At 41.4% G+C, this 22,807-nt stretch overlaps 1 protein-coding gene across 5 annotated transcripts in view; it reads right to left on the bottom strand.

Moving 5' to 3' along the window:
- The window catches only part of Akap9 (A-kinase anchoring protein 9), a 146,899-nt gene that overhangs the window by 23,052 nt on the left and 101,040 nt on the right, over positions 1 to 22,807 (bottom strand). For all 5 annotated transcript variants that reach the window (XM_029535100.1, XM_029535101.1, XM_029535104.1 and 2 more), the window contains 11 exons: positions 20,319 to 20,495; positions 19,696 to 19,800; positions 14,711 to 14,863; positions 13,815 to 13,994; positions 11,659 to 12,705; positions 8,890 to 9,027; positions 7,739 to 8,224; positions 7,283 to 7,346; positions 7,076 to 7,176; positions 5,594 to 5,785; positions 5,176 to 5,352 (listed from right to left, as the gene is read on the bottom strand). In XM_029535100.1, the coding sequence (XP_029390960.1) occupies positions 5,176 to 5,352; positions 5,594 to 5,785; positions 7,076 to 7,176; positions 7,283 to 7,346; positions 7,739 to 8,224; positions 8,890 to 9,027; positions 11,659 to 12,705; positions 13,815 to 13,994; positions 14,711 to 14,863; positions 19,696 to 19,800; positions 20,319 to 20,495 (2,820 nt within the window). The remainder of the gene's footprint in view (positions 1 to 5,175; positions 5,353 to 5,593; positions 5,786 to 7,075; positions 7,177 to 7,282; positions 7,347 to 7,738; positions 8,225 to 8,889; positions 9,028 to 11,658; positions 12,706 to 13,814; positions 13,995 to 14,710; positions 14,864 to 19,695; positions 19,801 to 20,318; positions 20,496 to 22,807) is intronic.

Raw genomic sequence — 22,807 nt, 5'->3', positions numbered from 1 at the left:
AGTCAGTCATCGTTGGAAAGAAAGGCCCCTTGGTCTTGAAAACTTTATATGCCCCATACAGGGGAACGCCAGGGCCAAGAAGTGGGAGTGAGTGGGCAGGGGAGCAGGGTGGGGGGGAGGGTATAGGGGTCATTCGGGATAGCATTTGAAATGTAAATGAAGAAAATATCTAATAAAATAATGTTTTTTTAAAAAGAGTTTCTATAGCAGACAGAATAGAGGACATCAACAGCTTGTTCCTTTTTAGCTACTGAGTACTTTTATAATTCTATCTATCTATCATCTATCTATCTTCCTTTATTACTTTAAAATTACTTTTATGTGTATGTGTGTGGTTGTCTGAGCTTATGTGCCCACAGCAAGTACAATCTTGGAGAGCCAGAGAGAGCACTGGATATTCCAAACTGGAGTCACAAACATGTGAGTTGCCACACTGGGAATTGAAACCAGGTCCTCTGGAAGAACAGCCAGGACCCTTAACTCTTAACTCCTGAACTACCTCTCTAGCCTCTACTGAGTTGTAACTCATTGTACCACTATACCACAGTTGGGTCATTTCCCACTGGAGAACATGGTTTCTAGTTTGGAAGCAATTAAACATAAAACTTATGAATACTCATGTATAGCTTTTCTTTTATGTCACTGCTTTGCCTGCATGTATGCACATCCAGGTGTGTTTGGAAGAGGGCACTGCACTGGATCCCCTGGAACTGGAGTTATGGATGGCTGGTGAACCACCATAGGTGCGGGAAATCAAACCAGTGTCCTTTGCAAGAGCAACAGGGCTCTTAACTGCTGAGCCGTCTCTCCAGCCCAGGTATAGGTTATTAACAAGACTGAGGTTTTCATTTCTGTCACATTTGTGGTGTGACTGACAGCTAGGCTGCAAATGCTTTCCTGTGGCACTCTTCCTGCACTGTGGCACTGTTGCATCTCTGCCTCTCCTGTCACTGTCTCTGCTTCTGTCACCTCCTCTAGTAGATGCATGATGGTCTGATCCACCTCTTCCCGAGAGTGGATTCTTGTCATACATTTAATGGTAGCACAAAAAAGTGATGTGTCCTTCAGGTCTGCACTTTGCTGACGTCACTGCTACACTGCCTGACTGCTTGAGCTGTCTGCAAGGATTCTCCACTGTGAGTTATACTATCAATGAAAGTATCTTCATTGCAGGCAACTTCTGCAAGTGAACATCAGGTTAAAAATAACAGACCTCCATGTGTATCCACACTTATTTATTTATTCATGCAGACATATCCAAATAAATGATACGCCTTTAATCCCAACACTTGGGAGGCAGAGGCAGGGGGATTTCTGAGTTAGAGGCCAGCCTGGTCTACAAAGTGAGTTCCAGGACAGCCAGGGCTATACAGAGAAACCCTGTCTCAAAAAAACAAAAACAAAAACAAAAACAAAAGTCAAATTGTGCCTTGCCAGCACACATAACTCTAAATAAGATGAAAGGATGGACTATCCAGAGACTACCCCACCCGGGGATCCATCCCATCATCAGCCACCAAACATAGCAGCCTCTTGTGAGGCTATGCCAGTGCCTGGCACACACAGAAGTGGATGCTCATAGTCAGCTATTGGATGGAACACAGGGCTCCCAGTGGAGGAGCTAGAGAAGGTACCCAAGGAGCTGAAGGGGGCTGCAACCCTACAGGTGGAACAACAATATGAACTAACCAGTACCCCCTGAGCTCGTGTCTCTAGCTGCATATGTAGCAGAAGATGGCCTAGTTGGCCAACATTGGGGAGAGAGGCCTCTTGGTCTTGCAAACTTTATATGACCCAGCACAGGGGAAGGCCAGGGCCAAGAAGTGGGAGTGGGGGGGGGGGGGGGGGGGAAGGTATAGGGAACTTTTGGGATAGCTTTTGAAATGTAAATAAAGAAAATATCTAATAAAAAATGGGAAAAAAATGAAAAAAATTTTTAATATTATAGAAAATTGTTTATTTGGTATTTACTGTAATTAAAAAAACAAACAAGGGCTGGAGAGATGGCTTAGTGGTATTCCTAAATTACCCAGACATGTTAACATAATAAAATATGAGGCAATATCTAAAAATATTAATATTAAAATTAATATTAAAAATATTACCTTAATAGCAGCACTAACTCCTCAGAAAAGTCTTAAAAAATACTGGAGAATCTCAAGTTCAAAGTGGTAGATCAGAGGTTTTCTCATTTTTGTTCAAAAGCAAAAATTTTATCATTGGCAACCAATTAATTGGTTTTCAAGAAAATAAATATCAAATAACTAGTTGTGAAAAAAAAAGAAAGTATCTTCTACAGCATTAGTTCATAACTAGGTAAAAATCATTTAACATCTTTCCATATGAACTTTAGCATCCACCACTGATTATTACTTGATAAAATAAATCATGTTTAATAAAAGATGATTCCTTAATGACACAGCCCTTGGAGTACACTTATTATGAGGCACTCTACTATGATATTTTAATTTATCTGTTCATGAAAACGACCTCATAAAACCTTTTCACTCTGCTTCATAATCTTTTACTATCATTTAGTTTAGGCTTTCGGGGGGAGCTGGGAGTGTTGCATGTCTCCCCAGGAATAGTATTGTCACACAACACCTAGCCTGGAATTCAGAGATCTGCCAGCCTAGGCCTCCCGAGTGCTGGAATTAAAGGCATGTGCTATCTCATTCAGCTAGTTTGATATTTATATTTTCTAAAATTCTGGCCAGTGCAAAAGCTTCAGGTTGGCTTTGCTGCGTTTTTTCCATACTCTTTATTCTGTGATCAGCTTTTTTACTAGTCATCGAAGAGAAAGTCCAGGAGAGCCCATGCTTTTCTTCCTACTGCCCATGCTCCAGCCTCAGAACCCTGAGTCTCCAAGGACCCACAGCTCCTTTAAAGGGGGAATTGTATTCAAAAGCCAAGGCCTGAGCACACCAATGCTATGCACTAATATTAATGCATTTTTAATTACTGGTTTACTGTAGAGGACTTCTCAAGCTTTCTATTTCTCCCTGGTTCCCCCCCAAACATGGAAGCAGACTTTGCACATGCTAGGCAAGAAGTCTATCATTTAGCTACATCCCAGCCTTAAAACCCCTTAGGTTAAGAGATAAAGTTCTACTACACACTTGTGCTCCTCCAGTCAACCTCCTGAGAAGTGGGGGTCACAGCTGTGAGCAATACTGACAGATGCTCTATTAAATAATATTTCTTTCTTCCTTTTGGATTTTTAAGACAGGGTTTCCCTATGTCCTGGAACTTGCCCTGTAGACCAGGCTGGCCTCAAATTCAGAGATCTGCCTGTCTCTCCCTCCCAAGTGCTAGGATTAAAGGTATATACTACTGTCTTGAATTAATTTGATACTTTTTTAACAAAGAAAAATCAGTAATTCTGTATTTCTAAAATGGAATGACAGACACTTACAATATTTTATTTTTCAATTTTTATGGGTGTGTGGTGTATGCACGCACATGGGTTAATACCTAAGCTTAATTTACACTGTTCTAGGCCATGTTCGACAGTAATGAAACAGTAAGATATAACCAGGCAACTTTAAATAAACCTGCTGCTGTGGTTCGAATGTGAAATAATCCTCACAAGCTCACGTGATGAGCACTTTGTATCCTAGTGGAGCAGATCCTACCTGAGAAGGTTCTGGAAATCTAATTTAGGAGTGCAGGGCTTCACTAGAGGAAGCAGGCCCCTTGGACACATCTTTGTAGGTTATACTTGGCCCCTAGCCCCTTATTCTTTCTCTGCCTCCGCCACTTTCTCCTGGTACCATGACATAGCCCAGAGTTGATGAAGGCAAAGACTACAAACTGAAAGCTCTGAATCGGGGTATATGTAAGCTGTTCTGTATGCAAACCCTTCTGTGGGTAAACTGACCACAGCAAATACTCTGTTCAGCAATGGCAAGTCTGATGAATACAACCACACAGAAAACAAGATCACACCCAACTAGCCAATGAAAATGTGACCAGAGTATCACAGGAGATGCACTTAGACACCGTGATTTCGCATAGCCAAGCTGTAATCCCGGCGGAAGCTCTGTAATATTCACAGGGAAAAGGTCTTGTATGACAAGGCTGTCTAAGAAGGAACTCGCTGTGAGACTCCTTGGCTGGAGAGATCTGAGCTGAATATTCTCATGGCAAACTTTGCCTGTGTGACTCTTCTCTGACCTGTTCCTTTACCTACGAGATGTCCTTGATAAGCTTAGAGGTGCGAGCATCCAGGTGTGAAGGTTCACTAGGAGTTCATCCTTTGAACTACAGCACTGGCCATGATTGCCTTTCAGAAGATCCCCTGCTTTGCTTTTGATTAATTATACATTTATTATTTAAATACATTGGAATAATAACCTCCCAACAATATATATATTCTTATGGCTGTAAATGTGTGGGTAAAGAGGGTTTTGACACTCTGGTATAAAAAGCATCAGTTACCAGTTTTAAAGTGTGCCTGAAGACTCTCAGTAGAAGGAAGTTAGGTGATAAGGATCACAGATGGATAGTCATCAATGGAGCTTAGACCCAGGGACCCTAACTAAATGTTCCTGTGAACTTTTGAACCTTTGAAAGTTTATCTTTAATTACGGATGTAATTACGGATGTTCTGACTAAGAGATGTGATGTTCTGTACCTGTTCTTCGAAGTCTTTGTCTGATTGATTTTGTATTTTCCTGTGCCAGAAAATTTAGTTAATTGCCAGTTTTTCTGTATATAACTGCCTGCCTTTAAATAGTAAAACACATTCAGGCGCATATAGCTTTACTGTGTGTGTCTGTCTGTCATTTCGCACCGCGACCAGTGCCTTCCTGCATACCAAAAGACCCTGCTTCCCCCACGGGTGTGTGTTTCGACTGAGTCGGTCAGTGGCACCAGAGGATGTGACCTGGCGCCAACAGCGCACAGCAACTTTATCTTTCTAGTTTCTCTAGGTCTGTCCTGTTCCTCACTTTTTAACTTCCTACGTTTGGCTATTAGTTCATTAAATTTTCAGTGTTTCTCACTTGGTAATGTAAGGTAAAACATGTGAAGTAATAGTTTTCTTCTATAAATTCTTAGTGGTTTCTGTGAAATGCTAAGCTTCTTATTTAAATCAAGACTCCAAAGAAGATCAATAATCCACTTTTTCTTACTGTTCCAAAAAGATTCTTTAAAATAATTTTGTTTTGATACCTGCTCTTGTATTTTCTGTTCCAGAGAGTTTAACAATCCATCCGCATCTCTAGTGCTGAGAGATGTCACCTCAGTTTGGAATGTAGCTAGTAAAACACTACGTTCCTTTATGAAAACACGCTGGCAGGCAAGCAGAAGTTCACCGCGCCAGTCTGAGAGGTGACAACTGTCATAGACCTGTGAAGTGCAAACGGGAAAGTCAGTCTTCCAATAAGCATGCTTTACATATGTTCCAGAAATCCTAGACTACTAACAATAATATATTCTTCAAAAGTTCAAGAAAATATATATTTTTCACATGTGAAAAGATTAAAAACTAATTCACATGAAGCATATGTAAAAAGATAATTTACTCTTTAAGATGAATTACTGTCATTAAACAAATGTACAGCTATTTAGAAGATGAATATTTGAATACCTCAGTTTCTCTTCGTACTTGCATCTTAGAAATTAAATCTTTAAGAGATGAGATGGTACTGAGGTAAGCTTGTCTCTCTTTCAGCCAAGATTCCGAAAGCTGCTGAACAGAACGGTCCTCTCCGTCATCGCAGAGGGGACTGGAGAGAGAGAGCACCTGCATGCCCTCACTGTGGACAGCCTTCACTAACCCCTAGGAAAGAAAGTATTGAAGGCAAAAGGATGACTTCAAAGACTCAAAAATAAGACAGACAAAATTAAACAAGTAGCTTCATCAACCCCAACTGTCTTAGAAAGGCCACTGTACACAAAGAACTGGATTCCAACATCTCCCCATGTCTGCCTCCTGTGGAGCGGTGAGTCAATCCTAAGGCTGTCAATGTCAATGTCAATGTCACGTCTAAGTATTCTCTTCCATTTGACTAACATAGTTCTAGGCTTAGTGATCAGTCACTGACTTGATGTACAGACATAATGTGGGAAATACCTTGCACCTTGAGTCTGTTTTCATAACCCTGTCAAGCAAAAAATGGGAAATGAACTACAATTTTACACATATATACTGTGGGACACTGCTGCATGAGAGAGAATGACTCTTGGTGTCATTTAACTAAGACTGAGCCCAGTTCCCTAACAAAGGACTACCCTTTCTATTGCTGAACAACACATCAAGTGTGGTGTATAAACAAGGAACTTTGTCTTAAACTTTTCACCAGGGAAGAAGCTGACTTTCTACCTTCATGGTTCCCGAACAGATGCACTGACCTCAGCTCACGGGTTATTCTTTGTGGGTCATTCATTGCTTTTAACATCCTTGCTTCCAGCAGAGACTGTAGATTTCATCACTGCACCTTACACACACACACACACACACACACACACACACACACACACATACAGCAGAGACTGTAGATTTCATTGCTATAATTACACATACACACAGCAGAGACTAGATTTCATCACTACACCTTACACATACACACTACAGGGACTATAGATTTCATCATCACACCTTACACATACACACGGCTTGAGTCAGGGTCATAGTGGAGTTACAAAGGAGAAATAGGGAACACAGTTTAAGAGTAAAACTACACATTCAGCTTAGATGGTAAAATTTGATTACATGGGGGATCTAAGGTATAGTAATGGTGATCATATTGTTTTTCTTAACAGTAAGTTCAATTTAAACAGGCTGAGTACACAGTCCACATTTCTAAATGATCTCAAAGCATCCAGCTGACTTAGACAAAAATCTGCTGAAAGGCAAGCTACAAGAGGCATCCAGAAAAGCCATTTTTATCACACACTACCATAATATCTGTGCAGCTTAGACGCAGGCTCCCAGGGATCCTTTGAACTGTGCAGTTCTCTCTTCACAGAGGACCTTTCTACGGAACTTCAAATGAACTACCCTGTCAGTGCAGCTAACTCAGTGCAGATGACACAGCCAGAGTTAACTAAGGGGTTTTGTCTCCAGTACCTTTATTTTCTTTGGAAATAAATCTGCTGAAATTTCCCCTTCTTCTCGGCCTTCTATTGCTGTATCAAATCCCTGGCTTTGACCCCAGTCTGATTCAGAATCTACAATTAAGAAAATAACCATCTGTAATTACATATGTGTAGACAAAATAATACTTTATAGCACTATTCCATTTGTTTAGACATTCTAGAATTTTATTCAACTTACCACTGGAATAGACTTCTCTACTTTGATAAGCAACAGAATCTGCCAATTCAGGAATGGAGGATCCCTAATTAAAGAAGACAAAATCAGAATATACCTGACTTTAAAATTTATTTAGTAAAATATTGGATCCAATGAATAACTAGTTTCTGATTAAGGGAGAAATAAAGACATCAATTTATTGTGATACTGAAATAATACACATATAACAAGTCTAATTTTCCTCCTCATAGATGTTGCCATAGAAAGGAACACTCGTGAGTTACAAAGTCACAATAGGCTCTGAAACCATATGGGAATTTCCTTATCTAACTCCACAACAAGAAGATGCCAAATTATGATTATATTATAAAAATAGGTATTATTTCTTAGATCCTTTTGAAATGTTTATCTTAAAAGCTTATACTGTTGGAAGCAAATGGCAGGATGTAGACAACAGATTGTATGAAGACCAGATACCTCTTTGCATCTCAGACACTGGGTCATCTCCTTCAGGGTCTCGCATTCCTTAGTCAGTAACTGGATCGCAACATAATGTTCTTTCTTCAAAGACTCAGTTTCTAAAATATGTCTGGATTCGATATCCAAAATCTCAGCAGCATGCAGCTCTTGTATGTGTTCCATTTTTTTAGTAAATTGATTGATGGTGTCTCTGACTTCTTCTTGGGAGCTCTCGATCTGTATGTCAGTCTGAATCCCTGCATTTCTAACAAGCATCTGCGGGGTCTGATTGCTGCTGCTGACCTTGTCTGTTCTCTCTGCGGGCCCAGAGCAGCCACCTACTTCAACAGAAGGTGGCTCTGGCATGGGAGTCTTTCTGCTTTCCTGCTCTCCAGTCCCATTTCCTTTTTCTAAGAAGAACGATAATTTCTCCTGGGCTTCTGAGAGTTGATCTTTAACGTGGCCTAAGTCCTTCTGAAGTGATGCTATGTAGTTTTCTTTTACCTACAACACAGTGAGCAGAACAGCAGAGAGAGAAGTTTTGAGTACATTAGAAGCAGGGCTGGGGGTGGAAATATGGGGAGCATGGTTCATGCGTCCATGCTAATTTGCACCAGAGAAGGAAAATCACTCTCAATGCCCCACAGTTTCTGCACACTTTTGTACACGCTTGGTCAGATTACACAGAGGTGAGACTATGTTGTCAGTTCTTGTTTTCATGGGAATCTTTGGTTTTGTATAACAGGAGCCTTTCTCCTCCTTCACCTAGTACCGACAAGAAGCATCTTCCCAACCGTCATTCCCAGAAAAACTAAACAAGAAGTTGCTGGTAAAGAAATGTATCAATGGGTGCCGGGCATGGTGGCGCACGCCTTTAATCCCAGCACTCGGGAGGCAGAGGCAGGGGGATTTCTGAGTTCGAGGCCAGCCTGGTCTACAGAGTGAGTTCCAGGACAGCCAGGGCTACACAGAGAAACCCTGTCTCAAAAAACAAAACAAAACAAAACAAAACAAAACAACAAAAAAAGAGAAATGTTTCAATGGAATTTCTCTTTAAATCTAAAAAAGGCTTTCCCTATTACTAAAGTTTAAGATATAGATCTAGGAAATGCCCTGAGAGGAAATGAAGAGAGATAAAAATGAACTAGGAGCTATGTTGCTCATCTTACCAAAAGATCTTCTTCAAGTTTTTCTGTCCTTTCTTTATATCTGTCAAGTTCTGAAGTGGCTACTGACTCAGCTTCAGGAGCTTCAGGTCCACCCAAAAGTCCTCGATCTCCACTGGCGTGAGTTCGCACTGCAGCTGTCTGAGTGGAAGTTGAGAAGAACACTGTCGTTGAGAAAGCACACCCACGCTGCCATGGGGCTTTACGAAGAATGGCTGCCTAGGCTAATGTCCAACAGATACAGAGAACTCAACAAGTTAGACTCCAGAAAACCAAAGAACCCTATTAAAAATGGGGTACAGAGCTAAACAAAGAATTCTCAACTGAGGAGTACCAAATGGTTGAGAAGCACCTAAAAAAATGTTCAACGTCGTTAATCATCAGGGCAATGCAAATCAAAACAACCCTGACATTCCACCTCACACCAGTCAGAATGGCTAAGATCAAACTCAGGTGACAACAGATACTGGAAAAGATGTGGAGAAAGAGGAACACTCCTCCATTGTTGGTAGGATTGCAAGCTGGTACAACCACTCTGGAAATCAGTTTGGTGGTTCCTCAGAAAACTGGACATAGTACTACCTGAGGACCCAGCATATACCCAGAAGATGCTCCAACTTGTAATAAGGACACATGTTCCATTATGTTTATATCGGCCATATTTATAAGCTGGAAAGAACCCAGATGTCCCTCAACAGATGACTGGATACAGAAAATGTAATACATTTAAACAATGGAGTACTACTCAGNTATTAAAAACAATGAATTTATGAAATTCTTAGACAAATGAGTAGATCTGGAGGATATCATCCTGAGTGAGGTAACCCAATCACAAAAAACCACACATGATATGCACTCACTGATAAATGGATATTAGCTCACAAGCTCAGAATACCCAAGATATAATTCATAAAACACATGAAACTCAAGAACAAGGAAGATCAAAGTGTGAATACTTCCTTCCTTCTTAGAAGGGGGAACAAAAATAGCCATGGAAGGAGTTACAGAGACAAACTGTGAAGCAGAGTCTGAAGGAATGAACATTCAGAAACTGCCCCACCTGGGGATCCATCCCATAAACAACCACCAAAACAAGACACTACTGTGGATGCCAACAAGAGCTTGCTGACAGGAACCTGATATAGCTGTCTTCTGAGAGACTCTGCCAGTGCCTGACAAATACAGANATGGATACTCACAGAGCACAGGGTCCCCAATGAAGGAGCTAGAGAAAGGACCCAAGGAGCTGAAGGGGTTTGTAGCCCCATAGAAGGAACAATAATATGAACTAACCAGTACCCACAAAGCTCCCTGGGACTAAACCACCAACTAAAGAAAACACATGGTGGGATTCATGGCTCCAGCTGCATATGTAGCAGAGGATGGCCTAGTTGGTCATCAATGGGAGAAGAGGCCCTTGGTTATGTGAAGGTTCTATGCCCCAGTATAGGGGAATGCCAGGGCCAGGAAGAGGAAGTGGGTGGGTTGGGGAGCAGGGGGAGGGGGGAAGGGATGGGGGCTTTCGAAGGGGAAACTAGGAAAGGGGATAACATTTGAAAAGTAAATAAAGAAAATATCTAATTAAAAAAAAAAAAAAAAAAAAAACGGCTGCCTATAATCAAGGACAAAATGGCCACTTCTTGTTAAAATCAGCAAGGACATTTTTTCAAAACCATCACTTTATACGAAGATAATCAGAGCAATTTTCTGATAATGAAGGTAAATGATGTCATTAATATACATGTACACATGCGCGCGCGCACACACACACACACACACACACACACACACACACACACACACGGATGCCATCCAAAACCTTTCCAGTTTGTATCAGATATGCCCGAGACATTCCTTACATGTCATAGGCAGCAAGTCTTATTATTCTTTGCAATATAAACTAAAAGTCTTTGTACTTAAAGTCTTCTGTACAGTAAGGAATCACCATGGTTTCAGAATGTTACCTAAGAAGACATTCAGATCTCTAACAGAAGTTTTTTCTCATGAACAATGAAATCTCAACAGGTATACAATTTGTAAGAGCTAATGACTTCTTCCACATTAATTCAGTATATCATTAATGTGAAGATTTTTTACTTCTTAAAAGGCATGATGTCAGAGCATATGTATTAGGAAGAAATTATGGGAGAAAAGCCCACACAAGTCCTGGAGAACAGAGGTTAAATTTAATATTTCTTATATTTCTTGTTTCAATAAATGGCTTTACTAGTGGAACAGATATCATATTTGAAGACTACAGAATATAGTTTGTACTTGTTACTCTGGTGATAAAAATTAGTGTTAATTTTAATCTGTATCTATAGCTTTTTTCCTAGTTTAAGGAAACTGCATTTAATATAGTATATAAGCAAATTAAAAGCCTACTATAGCTAAGCCTAAGAGCAAAGTCTCATGGGGCCAATTATGAGCAGCTGTGCTTCAGGAAACTATAGACCATCAACCAATTAGACCATTGCAGGAGCCTTAGCCATAAGCATTCAAGGCAGCACTGTACTTGACTGGGGAGTTCTGTCTGTATATAACCCTGTGTACACAGAAGAGGTCTCTGAGTCTCTCAGTGCTGAACAATCCATGAACTACAATTCACAATTCAAAGAAAGTAGGAACAGTATATTTTCATGAAATCTCATTATCTATGAGTTGTTTGATATAAAGCAAACTCCAGATTTATTAGTACACTATCACTGAACAAAGAAAAGAATTACCTAGAGCATTTGAGTGGGGAAAAAAAAAAATCAAATGAAAACTAACCTCCCCATCCCTAGAGCGTTGTTCTCCTTCCTCTTCCAGCCTTTGCTTCGCCTCCTCTAATAGCTTCTGTAGCTCCATAACTCTCTTTCCTGTCTCTGAAGCATTTCCCCCCACAATTTCCACATGTTTTTCTGACATTGTACCACTGTGTACTTCATCTTCACAGCTCTCCACCTCTGCTAGCCTCACAGTCACTGTGGGGACGTCTGACTCTGTGCTGGCTTCTGTCAGACCGTTTGCATTCTGTGTATCTGTCCTTCTGGGTGCTGATGAGACCGTCGTCTGCTTTTCTTGGTGTAACTGCACACTCTCCCGCGCTGCCTCCATTTGCACCCGACTGACCAATGCAGCAGCGAACTTCTCAAGGATTCTCTGCAGGTCTGTGAGCTTCTCCTGAAGCATGTCTATTGCAGACTGGGCTTGCTCTCGAACGGTTTCTGTTTGTTCATGACACTGGGTAAGCTCAAAGTCCTTGGTACTAACAGAGCTCTCCAGTGACTTTATTTCTAATGTTCTAGAAGCTTTAGTACTTTCCTGAAGACACATAAGGGAGGTCTGATTTTCTAGAGGCTTGGTCACATCCTGGGCATGGGCACCTTCTGGTTGCAGATTGTCACTGCCCAGCTCATGCACAGTCATGTGGACACTTTCCTTAGGTACACTTGGAAGTTCTTCATTGCTGACACATTCTTTATTCAAGTTGCACAGTGATTGTGTTACCTGATCCATTTTGAAATTGATTTCTTTAAGTACATTGTTCATGTGCATCATTACCTGGTTGGTGGTTTCTACTTGATTTTCTAAAAGCAGCTTTTCAGCAGTCACCGTGTCCAGCTGATGTTTAAAACTCTCCTCATCTTCTAGGAGGGTCCTGGCACCCTCTCTCTGCTGTTCAATGCTGACCAACTCCTGCTGCAGTTTCTCGATCACGCCAGTGAGCTGCTCTACTTCTTCCTCTCTCTGTTTCTTCACATGTTCTTGCTCACTCATCAAACATTCAATCTGGGTTTCAAGATCTCGTATCTGTTCCTTTTGTTCTTCAATGACCTATTATTTAATGAAAAAGAGATGCATACAAAATAAATGTACATTTATATTTTGGAAATTCCATTTTAAGAAATGACCTTATAGAGATAAGTATGTCCCAAACTAACATACTGTCTCTGACATAGGAATGTTCTTTTCAATATAGACTAAGATATCTCCTTATTTAGAACTTCATTCTGGGATTTTGTTAAACTTGAGCTCCAACGTGAGCAGTTCTTTTCCCATTAGGAAAATAGTATCAGTACATCCCCTTGAACAGAATGAAGTGCTAAAATAGGACACACACAGAGTACTCTCAAAGGTAAAGCCTACTGAACACACTGAACAGCGTAAACTTGGACACACTTAGTCAGCAAGCACCTTCTCCAGCTGAGCCATCTCACTGGCCATGATATTTTTTTTTTAATTTGATGGGAAAGGGGAAGTGAGAAGGCTCAGTGACTAGGTATCCTTATTCCATACGCTTGAGAAACTGAGTTCAAGTCCTCAGCATACATATAAAAAATTGGGCAGGGTTATGTGAGCCTGTAAGCCAGCACTGAGAACTGGAGACAGGCAGATTCTGAGTGCTCTTTGGTCAACCAGACTAAATGGAGAAACCCTGAGTCAAAGCAATGAGGTAGAGAGCAGCAGCAGAATATACCTGATGCCCTGTTCTGGCCACTGTGTGCACAGGCATTGATACATATGTTACCTGATGCCCTGTTCTGGCCACTGTGTGCACAGGCATTGATACATATGTTACCTGATGCCCAGTTCTGGCCACTGTGTGCACAGGCATTGATACATAAGTTTGCACAGAGAGTTGCATGCACCCTATCCCTGGGGAAATTCAACAGGAAAGTGAAAAGTATCACTATTTTGTGTTTTCAATTTTAGTTACAGCCTCTGAGATCGGTCAGGATGTTGCCTGTCAAAGCTGACTAGCTGAGTTTCATTTCTGGGGCTCACAGTAGTACAAGGAGAAATTATTCCCACAAGCTGTTCACTGACCTCCAAAACAGGCTGCAGACTGAGTGCAAACTCACTCCGCTCTCCAACATAGATAAGTGTAATAAAAATTGAAAAACTATAACTCATATTAATTTTGACAGATTTAATAGGCACACCTTGTTATCCGTTGTGAGTTTAAGTTGCTGCTGTAGTTTTATAAACTGCTCATTTAACCGGTCAATTTCAATCTCCTTTTCTTGTATTAGCTGTGCAAATTTGCCAAACAGCATGGGCTGATCCCGAGTAGATACAGAATCAGATTCCTTCATGGCAAACCCAAGTTTTTCTATTTCATCCTAGGGACAAAAATAATTATAATTGTATGACTATTACATGTTGCTTCAAAATGTTCCTTGAATTAAGTCTTATAAAAGAAATGGCATACACATAATAAATTACAACACTGTATTTCAATACTTAAAATATTTTGATAAATGATCTCAAATAATGCCATTTATGATGAATTCAAGTGTCTAGGTTGAACAGCAAATGTTAGGGGTTGGTCTGTGCTATGTGTACAAATGCTAGCATCTGATCCCTAAGTTCTGGCTGCTGTCCAGATGAATGGATTCTCTCGTACACTGGCCTTTGTTGTGTAAACTTTGCTCCCCAATTTAATTCCTAATTGGCCATTAAGTGGTTGGGGCAGAAAGATTAGGAAGGCAGGCCTGAGAATGAAGTAGGGGATCTCAAGAAGAATCATGAGGAGAAAGAGGGAGAAGACAAAGAGCAGAAGGTCACTATTACATGGGATGGAGCAGGAGCACATGGACACAGAAGAGCACTCAGGGGACAGACTGATGAAACGCAGACAGCCCTGGCAAGACTCAGCGAGTCACAAGGCTGAGATGTGAAAACAGCAGAGAACCTGCTCAATCTAGGGTTGCAGCTTGTAAATAAAATACCAGGGTTTGGCATCTTTTCTGTGGGCTAGCTAGAATAATGCATTTATACAAATAACTTACAAAAATACAAAGTATCAAAATGAGAATTATTCTTCTAAGCCAATTACCTTAAATAATCTGTTTTCTTGCTGGAGCTCTTGTAGGCGGGTGGCGGACTCTTTTTTCTGAATTTCTAGCTGCATGAGAAGCTCCTGGACTTCGTCATTCTTATTCTCCAGTTCTTCCCGAAACTGTTCTAATTGTTCTTCTAGGTTGGTGATCTTTAAAACCAAAGTTATCCGAGGGGGAACAAAACAAAAAATAAAACCCAGTTCATACACATGTTACTGTCAAATAGAAAAGAGTTCTATTTATTTTACAAAGGATGTATTACCATTTACATATGCTTAAATATAAAGGAAAATGCTTTACTAAGTTATGTTTACCTGCTTAATTCCTAAACATGCTCAATCTGAATTTTTCTGTTTCCTGGTTCTGTTTTGTGATTTTAAAAATAAGGTCTCTCTATGTAGCCCTGGCTGTCCTGGAACTCGGTTTGTTTGAGGCTAGGCAGCCTCTGACTCCTTCAGTTTTAGAAATAAAGATATATGTTACCACACCTGGCTTCAAACTACAGAAAAGATTTATTTTTATTATATGTATTGTGTTGACTGAGGATAGTAATAACCATTTAATCAACTACTTCATAACTATTTAATAGATGATTAATGAATGGATTTGCGAATGCCCGTTTAAGTGATCAAAACTGCTACAATACAAACACCTTGAGATGCAGGAACAGCACTGGGTGGCAGCTGGGTTGTTTACTGCCTTACAGACTATGGGGTGATAGGTTATTTATGCATGGCATTAGAATTAGAGTCCTAGTACTGACAAGGAGAGCTTTGAGGCCAGCCTAACAAGTCTAATAAAAATAGTATAGTCCTAGCAGTAATAGCCAGAATTGAGGCTGGGATGACAGCTCAGATGACCAATATGAGGGCTTGAGTTTGATCTCTCTGGGTAAAAAGCTAAGTATGGTGGTGTGAGCTTGGAATCACAGCACTGGGAAGCTGGAGATGGGATAATCCCTGGGGTTTGGTGAGACCAGTCTAGTCTACCTGTTGAACCACAGGTCCCAATGAACCACAGGTCCCAGTGAACCACGGGTCCCAGTGAACCACGGGTCCCAGTGAACCACGGGTCCCAGTGAACCACGGGTCCCAGTGAACCACGGGTCCCAGTGNGGTCCCAGTGAACCACGGGTCCCAGTGAACCACGGGTCCCAGTGAACCACGGGTCCCAGTGAACCACGGGTCCCAGTGAACCACGGGTCCCAGTGAACCACAGGTCTCAGTGAACCACAGGTCCCAGTGAACCACAGGTCTCAAAGTACATGGTTAATAGTTCCTGAGGAATGACACCTGAGGGGACCTATGGCCTTCACATATGAAACCTCACTATATGTACATGCAAACACACACACACACGCATATATGCATGCACACACACACACACACACCCTCATCCAGACTGTTCTATAATCATTCCCACATATAGAAGAAAGAAAAGTCACAAAGAGATCAATGTGTTCTCAGATCACAGTCAGGGTAAAGCCATCTTTGAATTTGAAGGGATGACTGCTGCAGTCTTCCGTTCTGAACCACTGTTTATCCTGCCTCTTTTCTTCTTTCTTTTAAGATTTATTTACTTTATGCATGAGTGCTCTAACTGCATGTACATCTCCATGCCAGAAGAGGACATCAGATCACATTACAGATGGTTGTGAGCCACCACTGCAGTTCCTAGAAATTGAACTCAGGACCTCTGGAAGAGCAGCCAGTGCTCTTAACCACCAAGCCATCTCTCCAGCCCCATTTATCCTGTTTCGTGTAAATAATGTCAAAGACCTCTGTCTGTCTGTCTATCTATCTACCTATCTACCTATGTTATGTATGTATGTATGTATGTATGTATCTATCTATCTATCTATCTATCTATCTATCTATCTATCTATCTATCTATCTCATCTGTAACACTGGCATTTAACTCTGTCAGTACTTAAATATATTTAGTGATTCTGCACACATAATTATCAGTTTATTGCTGAGAACACTGATGATCACATTTATTAAGGGTATATACTAGTATGTACGCCTATTCATATCTTCCACAACTACTCCTATCTTCTACAACTACTTTTAGAACAAGGTATTATAAAAGACACACATAGTTATTTCACTTCAAAATTACAGCCTACATTACAGACATGCCCATTCTTTTGATGTGTCATTTTATAGGTAAAATCTTAGCTCTGCGATCTAAAGCCTTGCTACTTGGTGTGAACTGAGGAGCAGCAGAATTAGCAGTACTTGGCTGTGCAGTGGATGCATGTAGTACATGGGTGTGTAGAGGCTTGCGCTGCACAGAAGGCCTTCATTAGGTCCCTGGGTGACTCAAATGCACATAAGATGGCAGAAGCACTGGGCTATTGTACCGATGTCACACTACAGTTTTTATGCTTCACAATAACACACCAAATCCATCCCTAAGGTTTGTCAGTACTACATCACAACAGTAGTAAAAATCAGTGAAATCTGAAAAATTCTGGCTCTGCTAAGTGTTAACTTCTCTTAAGGTTCAGTTTAAACACAGGTGAGATGAAGACCCCAAGGAAAGATCATTTAAAGTATTCCTCAGTCTTTACTAGCACATGGCTAAAACAAACTTAAGGGAAATGGCTTGGTGGGGAAATGCTTGCTTGTGAAAGCATGAAGACTGGAGTTCAAACCCCCCCAGTCACACAAAAGCCAGGTGGACATGACAGCATTCAGGAGGTAGACACAGGCTCTCAAGGCAAGTTGGCTAGTTCACTAAGAGAGCCTATCTCAGTAAATAAAGCAGGGAGTGATCATGAACAATATCTGATATCAACCTCTGGCCTCCAGTACTGACATGTGCACTCACAGATGTGTATATGCGTGCACATCACACATACATACACAAACAAAGTCTAAGATAATACACTATCAGTGGGAGAGATTTCAGGTGACCTTGCTTTGATCTCTAGCACTGGAAAAACAAAACAAAACAAAACCTGATCTAGAGATGTCCCCACAGTAAGAGCACTGGCTGCTCTTCCAGAGGACTCAGGTTCTATTCCCAGCACCCACATAGTGGCTCTGAACCATCTGTAACTCGAGTTTTAGGAAATCCAATTCCTTCTTCTGGCCTCCCTGGGAAGTTGGCAATGTGGTGCAGTAGACATAGATGAAGAAAAACATTACCATACATATGGAATAAAGAAATAAAACTGACCAACTAAGCTGTGTGTATGTGGGAGGGGCAGGCTTTCAGACCTGCTTAAAGGGGAAATGATGTCTTCATTTAGTTTTCTGTGGTGCCAGGAACCAAACCAGGGTCAGACTAATCTACCACTGAACTACTTCCCTTCCCTTTCTAGTTAACGTGAGTAAGTCAGTCTCCATATCAATTCTTGAAATAAAGAGGAATGGTTACACATAAAAAGGCAAGCTCTTTGCTTTCACAAAATAACAAAAACAAAATAAACAAGAACCTTCCCAATACATAGTATAAAGCACTTGGTGTTCAAGGATGAGATCCACTTGAGTCCATGTAAGAAAGATAGTTGTGGCAGAACGTACTGGGAATCCTAGCTCTGGGTAGGCAGAAAAGGGTGGCTCTCTGGGACTCACTGGCCAGCCAGTCTGGCCTAACTGGTGAGTGCTGAACCAGAGGCAGGCTCTGTTTCACAAGCACAGAGGCAGAATAAGGGGCGGGGCTCTGGAGAGATGGCTCTGGGGTTATGAGTACATTCAGCTCTTACAGGGAACCCTGGTTGGGTTCCTAGTACTCATGTTAGGTGACTCACAAGGACACGCACTCCAGATCCAGGGGAGGTATGCCTCTTCTGTGCTCTGCTGGATGGACACGGATGAACACGCATGCACATATCCACATAGCTATCAGCTGATGTTTGAAAACATAAAACAAGGTGGACAAGTACGGAAGAACAATCCCAATGATTGATCTTTGTTCCTTCACTCGGGTATATGAGGGCATGTACCCCTAAATACTTTAAAAGTCACATCCCACCTCTACCTGTCCTTCTTAGAAATGTGGCCACACCCACCTCACCTAATGCTTGGTGGGCATTATGTGTCAAAACAAGCAAACATTTTCTCCTTTAGAATTTCACAGGGTGCTGTTACAAACACAAAATGTGCCCTTTAGGTGAGCCCGCTGTCAGAATGACAGTACTCCCTGTTTAAGAAGAAAAATTAGGAGGTCACCTGCTTTCAGTCCTTTCTCTAACCCTGTATTTCCCCCTCCTGCTTCCCACCCTAAATAAAAACAAGAAACACACACACACACACACACACACACACACACACACTTCATATCCATTAAGATGTATTTAAAGGAAAAAGAGGTTTAAATATATTATAAATTAAGTAAGAAGTTGACTTTACTTTTGTAATTATAATGAATTTTTGCTTTTAAAATAGGGACTTGCTATGTTGCCCAGTCTGACTGAACTAGCTCCAATTCCCCCACCAACCTCAGCCTCAGGGGAAACTGGGTGAACCCCCATTCCCAGCTGGATGGAATGCTTTTCAAGTAAGGAATAAAGGAGAGCTGTAACTACTATTGTTGTTGTGTTAGTATGTGCAGTGCTTGCACAAGCTAGGCAAGTGCTCAGTAATGAGCTATATACTCAGTCCCAGTCACTTTAACCCACTGTTTTCATAATATGCTTCACTGAGGGAATAATCAAGCAGCAGCAGCAGCAGGTGGCAGACGCCTGGCAGTGACTGTGACATCAAGAGGTACAAGCTTACCGCAGTCCCACATTACCAGCTCTCCACCCTCCTCTCCCGCCAGTCCACACCAGCTCCCTTTTCATCTGAACTTGTCCTTCCTGCATGGCAATGACCTTCACCAGCTCGTTGTTCAGTACAAGGTCAATCTTCAAGCCAGCGAACTGGGAAACACTCTAAACGTGGTTTTCAGACAGCTTCTTTCTGTTCAAATGGCTCTTTTAGGTAATTGATTTTAAACTGCATTTGTCATGGAAAAAGAAACTCCTTACCTCTTTCTGTTTTCTGTCTGTAGCATCCCGCTCCGCCTGCAACTGAACTTCTAGGGAGAATTCTGGGTCCGCTTCTACAGCTCCAGACCTTTTTTGGTCCTCTACCTAAAAGTACATAAGAACATTTTTTAAACCTCAGACATTGTACTCTGATAATTCACTGTAGTATTTTTATTTAGCAGTAATTCTCGCTCCAATTTAAAATGGGAAACTCTATATTTGAGAATATTCAACAAGTTACAGGTACTTACAAATACCTGTTACAAGTTACAGATAAAACCCTTTCCCATCTGCCCGCCTCCAAGCTCTCTCCCTCTGCTCGTCTTCTATCCATGCTGGTTTTCTGGAGAACGCTGGGAACGGGCTTCACTGCATCTAACCTGGAGTTAGGCAAGAGTCTGAAAGGTCATGGCCAAAACTGACAGTTAAAACTGTAATGAACTCTTCTGGCCTAGCTAATCTTCCTGTATCAGAAATAAGGGATGCAAACAATATCTGAAAGTAAAACAAACAACAGTAATGGAGATAGAGTGTGTCCTAATGTCGACAAGGGAACGTAACGGTGTGTCAGTAAGCAGCTGTCGCCGGAGCAGGATGGGCAGCGAGGTGCCCGGGCCTCGCACCTTTGGGAAGCGCTCTGCACTAGCCAGCAGGGCTTGCTCCAGCTCTCGCACTCGGCACTCCAGCTTCTCAATCTCTTCATTCCTTTCCTGTATGTCTCGCTGCAGTTGCTCCTTGGATAGCAGCAGCTCACTGCACTTGTCTGTTTTCTCCTTCAAGTGATTAGTTAACTGTTCGACCTGAAAACACGACGAAAACATGTTTCAGAATGTACATGTTGTACAGGTTGTGGTTATGAAACATCCTTATAATTTAAAAACAACTTCTGGGGCTTGAAAATGTATCTCAGTGGTACAGTGTTGCTTTCTTAGTACATGCAAGTCCTCGGGTTTGAACCAAGTGTATGTCACTAAAATCAGGTATTTTAAAACTTGTTGATCTTATTTTAAAATAAGGATAGCAATGGTCATCTTTTGCAAAAGCAACACTGTGCATACTGATAAAACTGGGCAAACTAGTTAGAGAGAAATATTATGCTTTCACAAAACTCATTTTAAAGTTTTTTTAAAATTTACTTTTATTTTTATGTTTTCTTATTCACTTTATATCCTGCTCGCTGACCCCCTCCCAGTCATCCCCTCCCACAATCCTTCCCCCATTCCCACAGGTTTTTTTTTGTTTGTTTGTTTTGCTTTGTTTTGTTTAAGAGTATCATGGCTTTACCTTGGCAGAAAAAATGAAATGCATTTTGAATGACGTGAAGTATCTAAAGCCACAGCACACTACAATCTAATGACATAATAAAGTTGAGAGACTTGCCCCTTGCTCTTAGATGAAGAACAATGACCTTTAAGTCTTCCATGTGTTATAAGTTGATAAGAGTTATTTGGGAGAGGTTTAGCCTATACATTCTGCAGGTGAAGAGTGATGAGGAGAGGTATATGAAGGAATCTGAATTTCTTTAAGTGCCATTAGTCTTGGCTCCTACACTGCACAGAACAAATGGTAAGCATTCCAAGATTATCTTCTATGACTGATATGCAGTCCCCCAAGTATTGTGTTACAGCAATGGAAGAATACAGGAAGGATTAATAAGATGGCTTATGGACATAATTATCAAGGAGAAAGTTGTAAAAATATTATAATTTCAAGAAATATAATAATACTAAATTTTAGTGAGGCATTTTGATGAAATTACCAAAAGAAAAAATATTGCTTTCTGAACCTTAAAAACTGCAAGCTCAGCCTAACTACAGGCTCTTGGATGCCAGGAGTACCGTCTCTGAGGTGCTGGGGAAGGCTAAGCAGGTGAGTGTTGGCTGCTGGGCAGGAGGACACTGGTTCAATGCCCAGCACCCACATGGAGGCTGACAGCAGTCTGTAACTCCACTTTCAGAAGATCTGATGAACTCAGAGACGTACATGAAGGCAATACACCACTACACACAGTGAGTAACTGAGTGAGTGAGGGAGCTAGTGAGGGAGTGAAAGAGCTAGTGAGCTAGTAAGTGAGCTAGTGAGTGAGTAAAGCTAGTGAGTAAGTGGGCTAGTGAGTAAGTGAGCTAGTGAGTGAGTGAGCTAGTGAGTGAGTGAGCTAGTGAGTGAGTGAGCCAGTGAGTGAATGATTGAAGAAGTGAGTGAACGAGTGAGTGAGTGAGCTAGTGAGTGAGTAAAGCTAGTGAGTAAGTGAGCTAGTGAGCTAGTGAGTGAGCTAGTGAGTGATCTAGTGAGTGATCTAGTGAGTGAGCGAGCAAGTGAGTGAGTGAGCAAGTGAGTGAGCAATTGAGTGAGCAATTGAGTGAGTGAGCAATTAAGTGAGTGAGCGAGTGAGCTAGTGAGTGAGCTAGTGAGCTAGTGAGTGAGCTAGTGAGTAAGCTAGTGAGTGAGTGAGCTAGTGAGTAAGTGAGTGAGCTACTGAGTGAGTGAGCCAGTGAGTGAGAGAGTGAATGAGTGAGGCTTTCTGGAATGCATCTGAGTAGCTGAGTGGGTGAATGTGGGAGTGCATTGTAGCTAGCCAAGAGGTGCTGTGCAACCTTCCGAGGGATGTGAGCTGAGGGTAAAGTGGAGCAGAGGAGCTGGGAACCTTCCTGGAGCAGATCAGAAGGGATTTAGAGATGAAGTAGTAAAGCGTGAATGTAAATGGATTTTTTTTTTCAATTTTTTATTAGATATTTTCTTCATTTACATTTCTTTTTTTATTATTATTATTTTCTTTATTTACATTACAAATGCTATCCGAAAAGTTCCCTATACCCCCCACCCCGACCCTGCTCCCCTACCCACCCACTCCCACTACTTGGCCCAGGCCTTCCCTGTGCTGGGTCATATAAAGTTTGCAAGACCAAGGGGCCTCTCTTCCCAGTGATGGTTGATTAGGCCATCTTCTGCTACATATGCAGCTAGAGACACGAGCTCAGGGGGTACTGGTCAGTTCATATTGTTGTTCCACCTACAGGGTTGCAGCCCCCTTCAGCTTCTTGGGTACTTTCTGTAGCTCCTCCATTGGGGACCCTGTGTTCCATCCAATAGCTGGCTGTGAGCATCCACTTCT

The sequence above is a fragment of the Mus pahari genome, chromosome 2 (assembly GCF_900095145.1).
Source record: "Mus pahari chromosome 2, PAHARI_EIJ_v1.1, whole genome shotgun sequence".
Lineage (NCBI taxonomy): Eukaryota > Metazoa > Chordata > Mammalia > Rodentia > Muridae > Mus > Mus pahari.
This window is presented reverse-complemented; position numbering and strand designations above follow the sequence as displayed.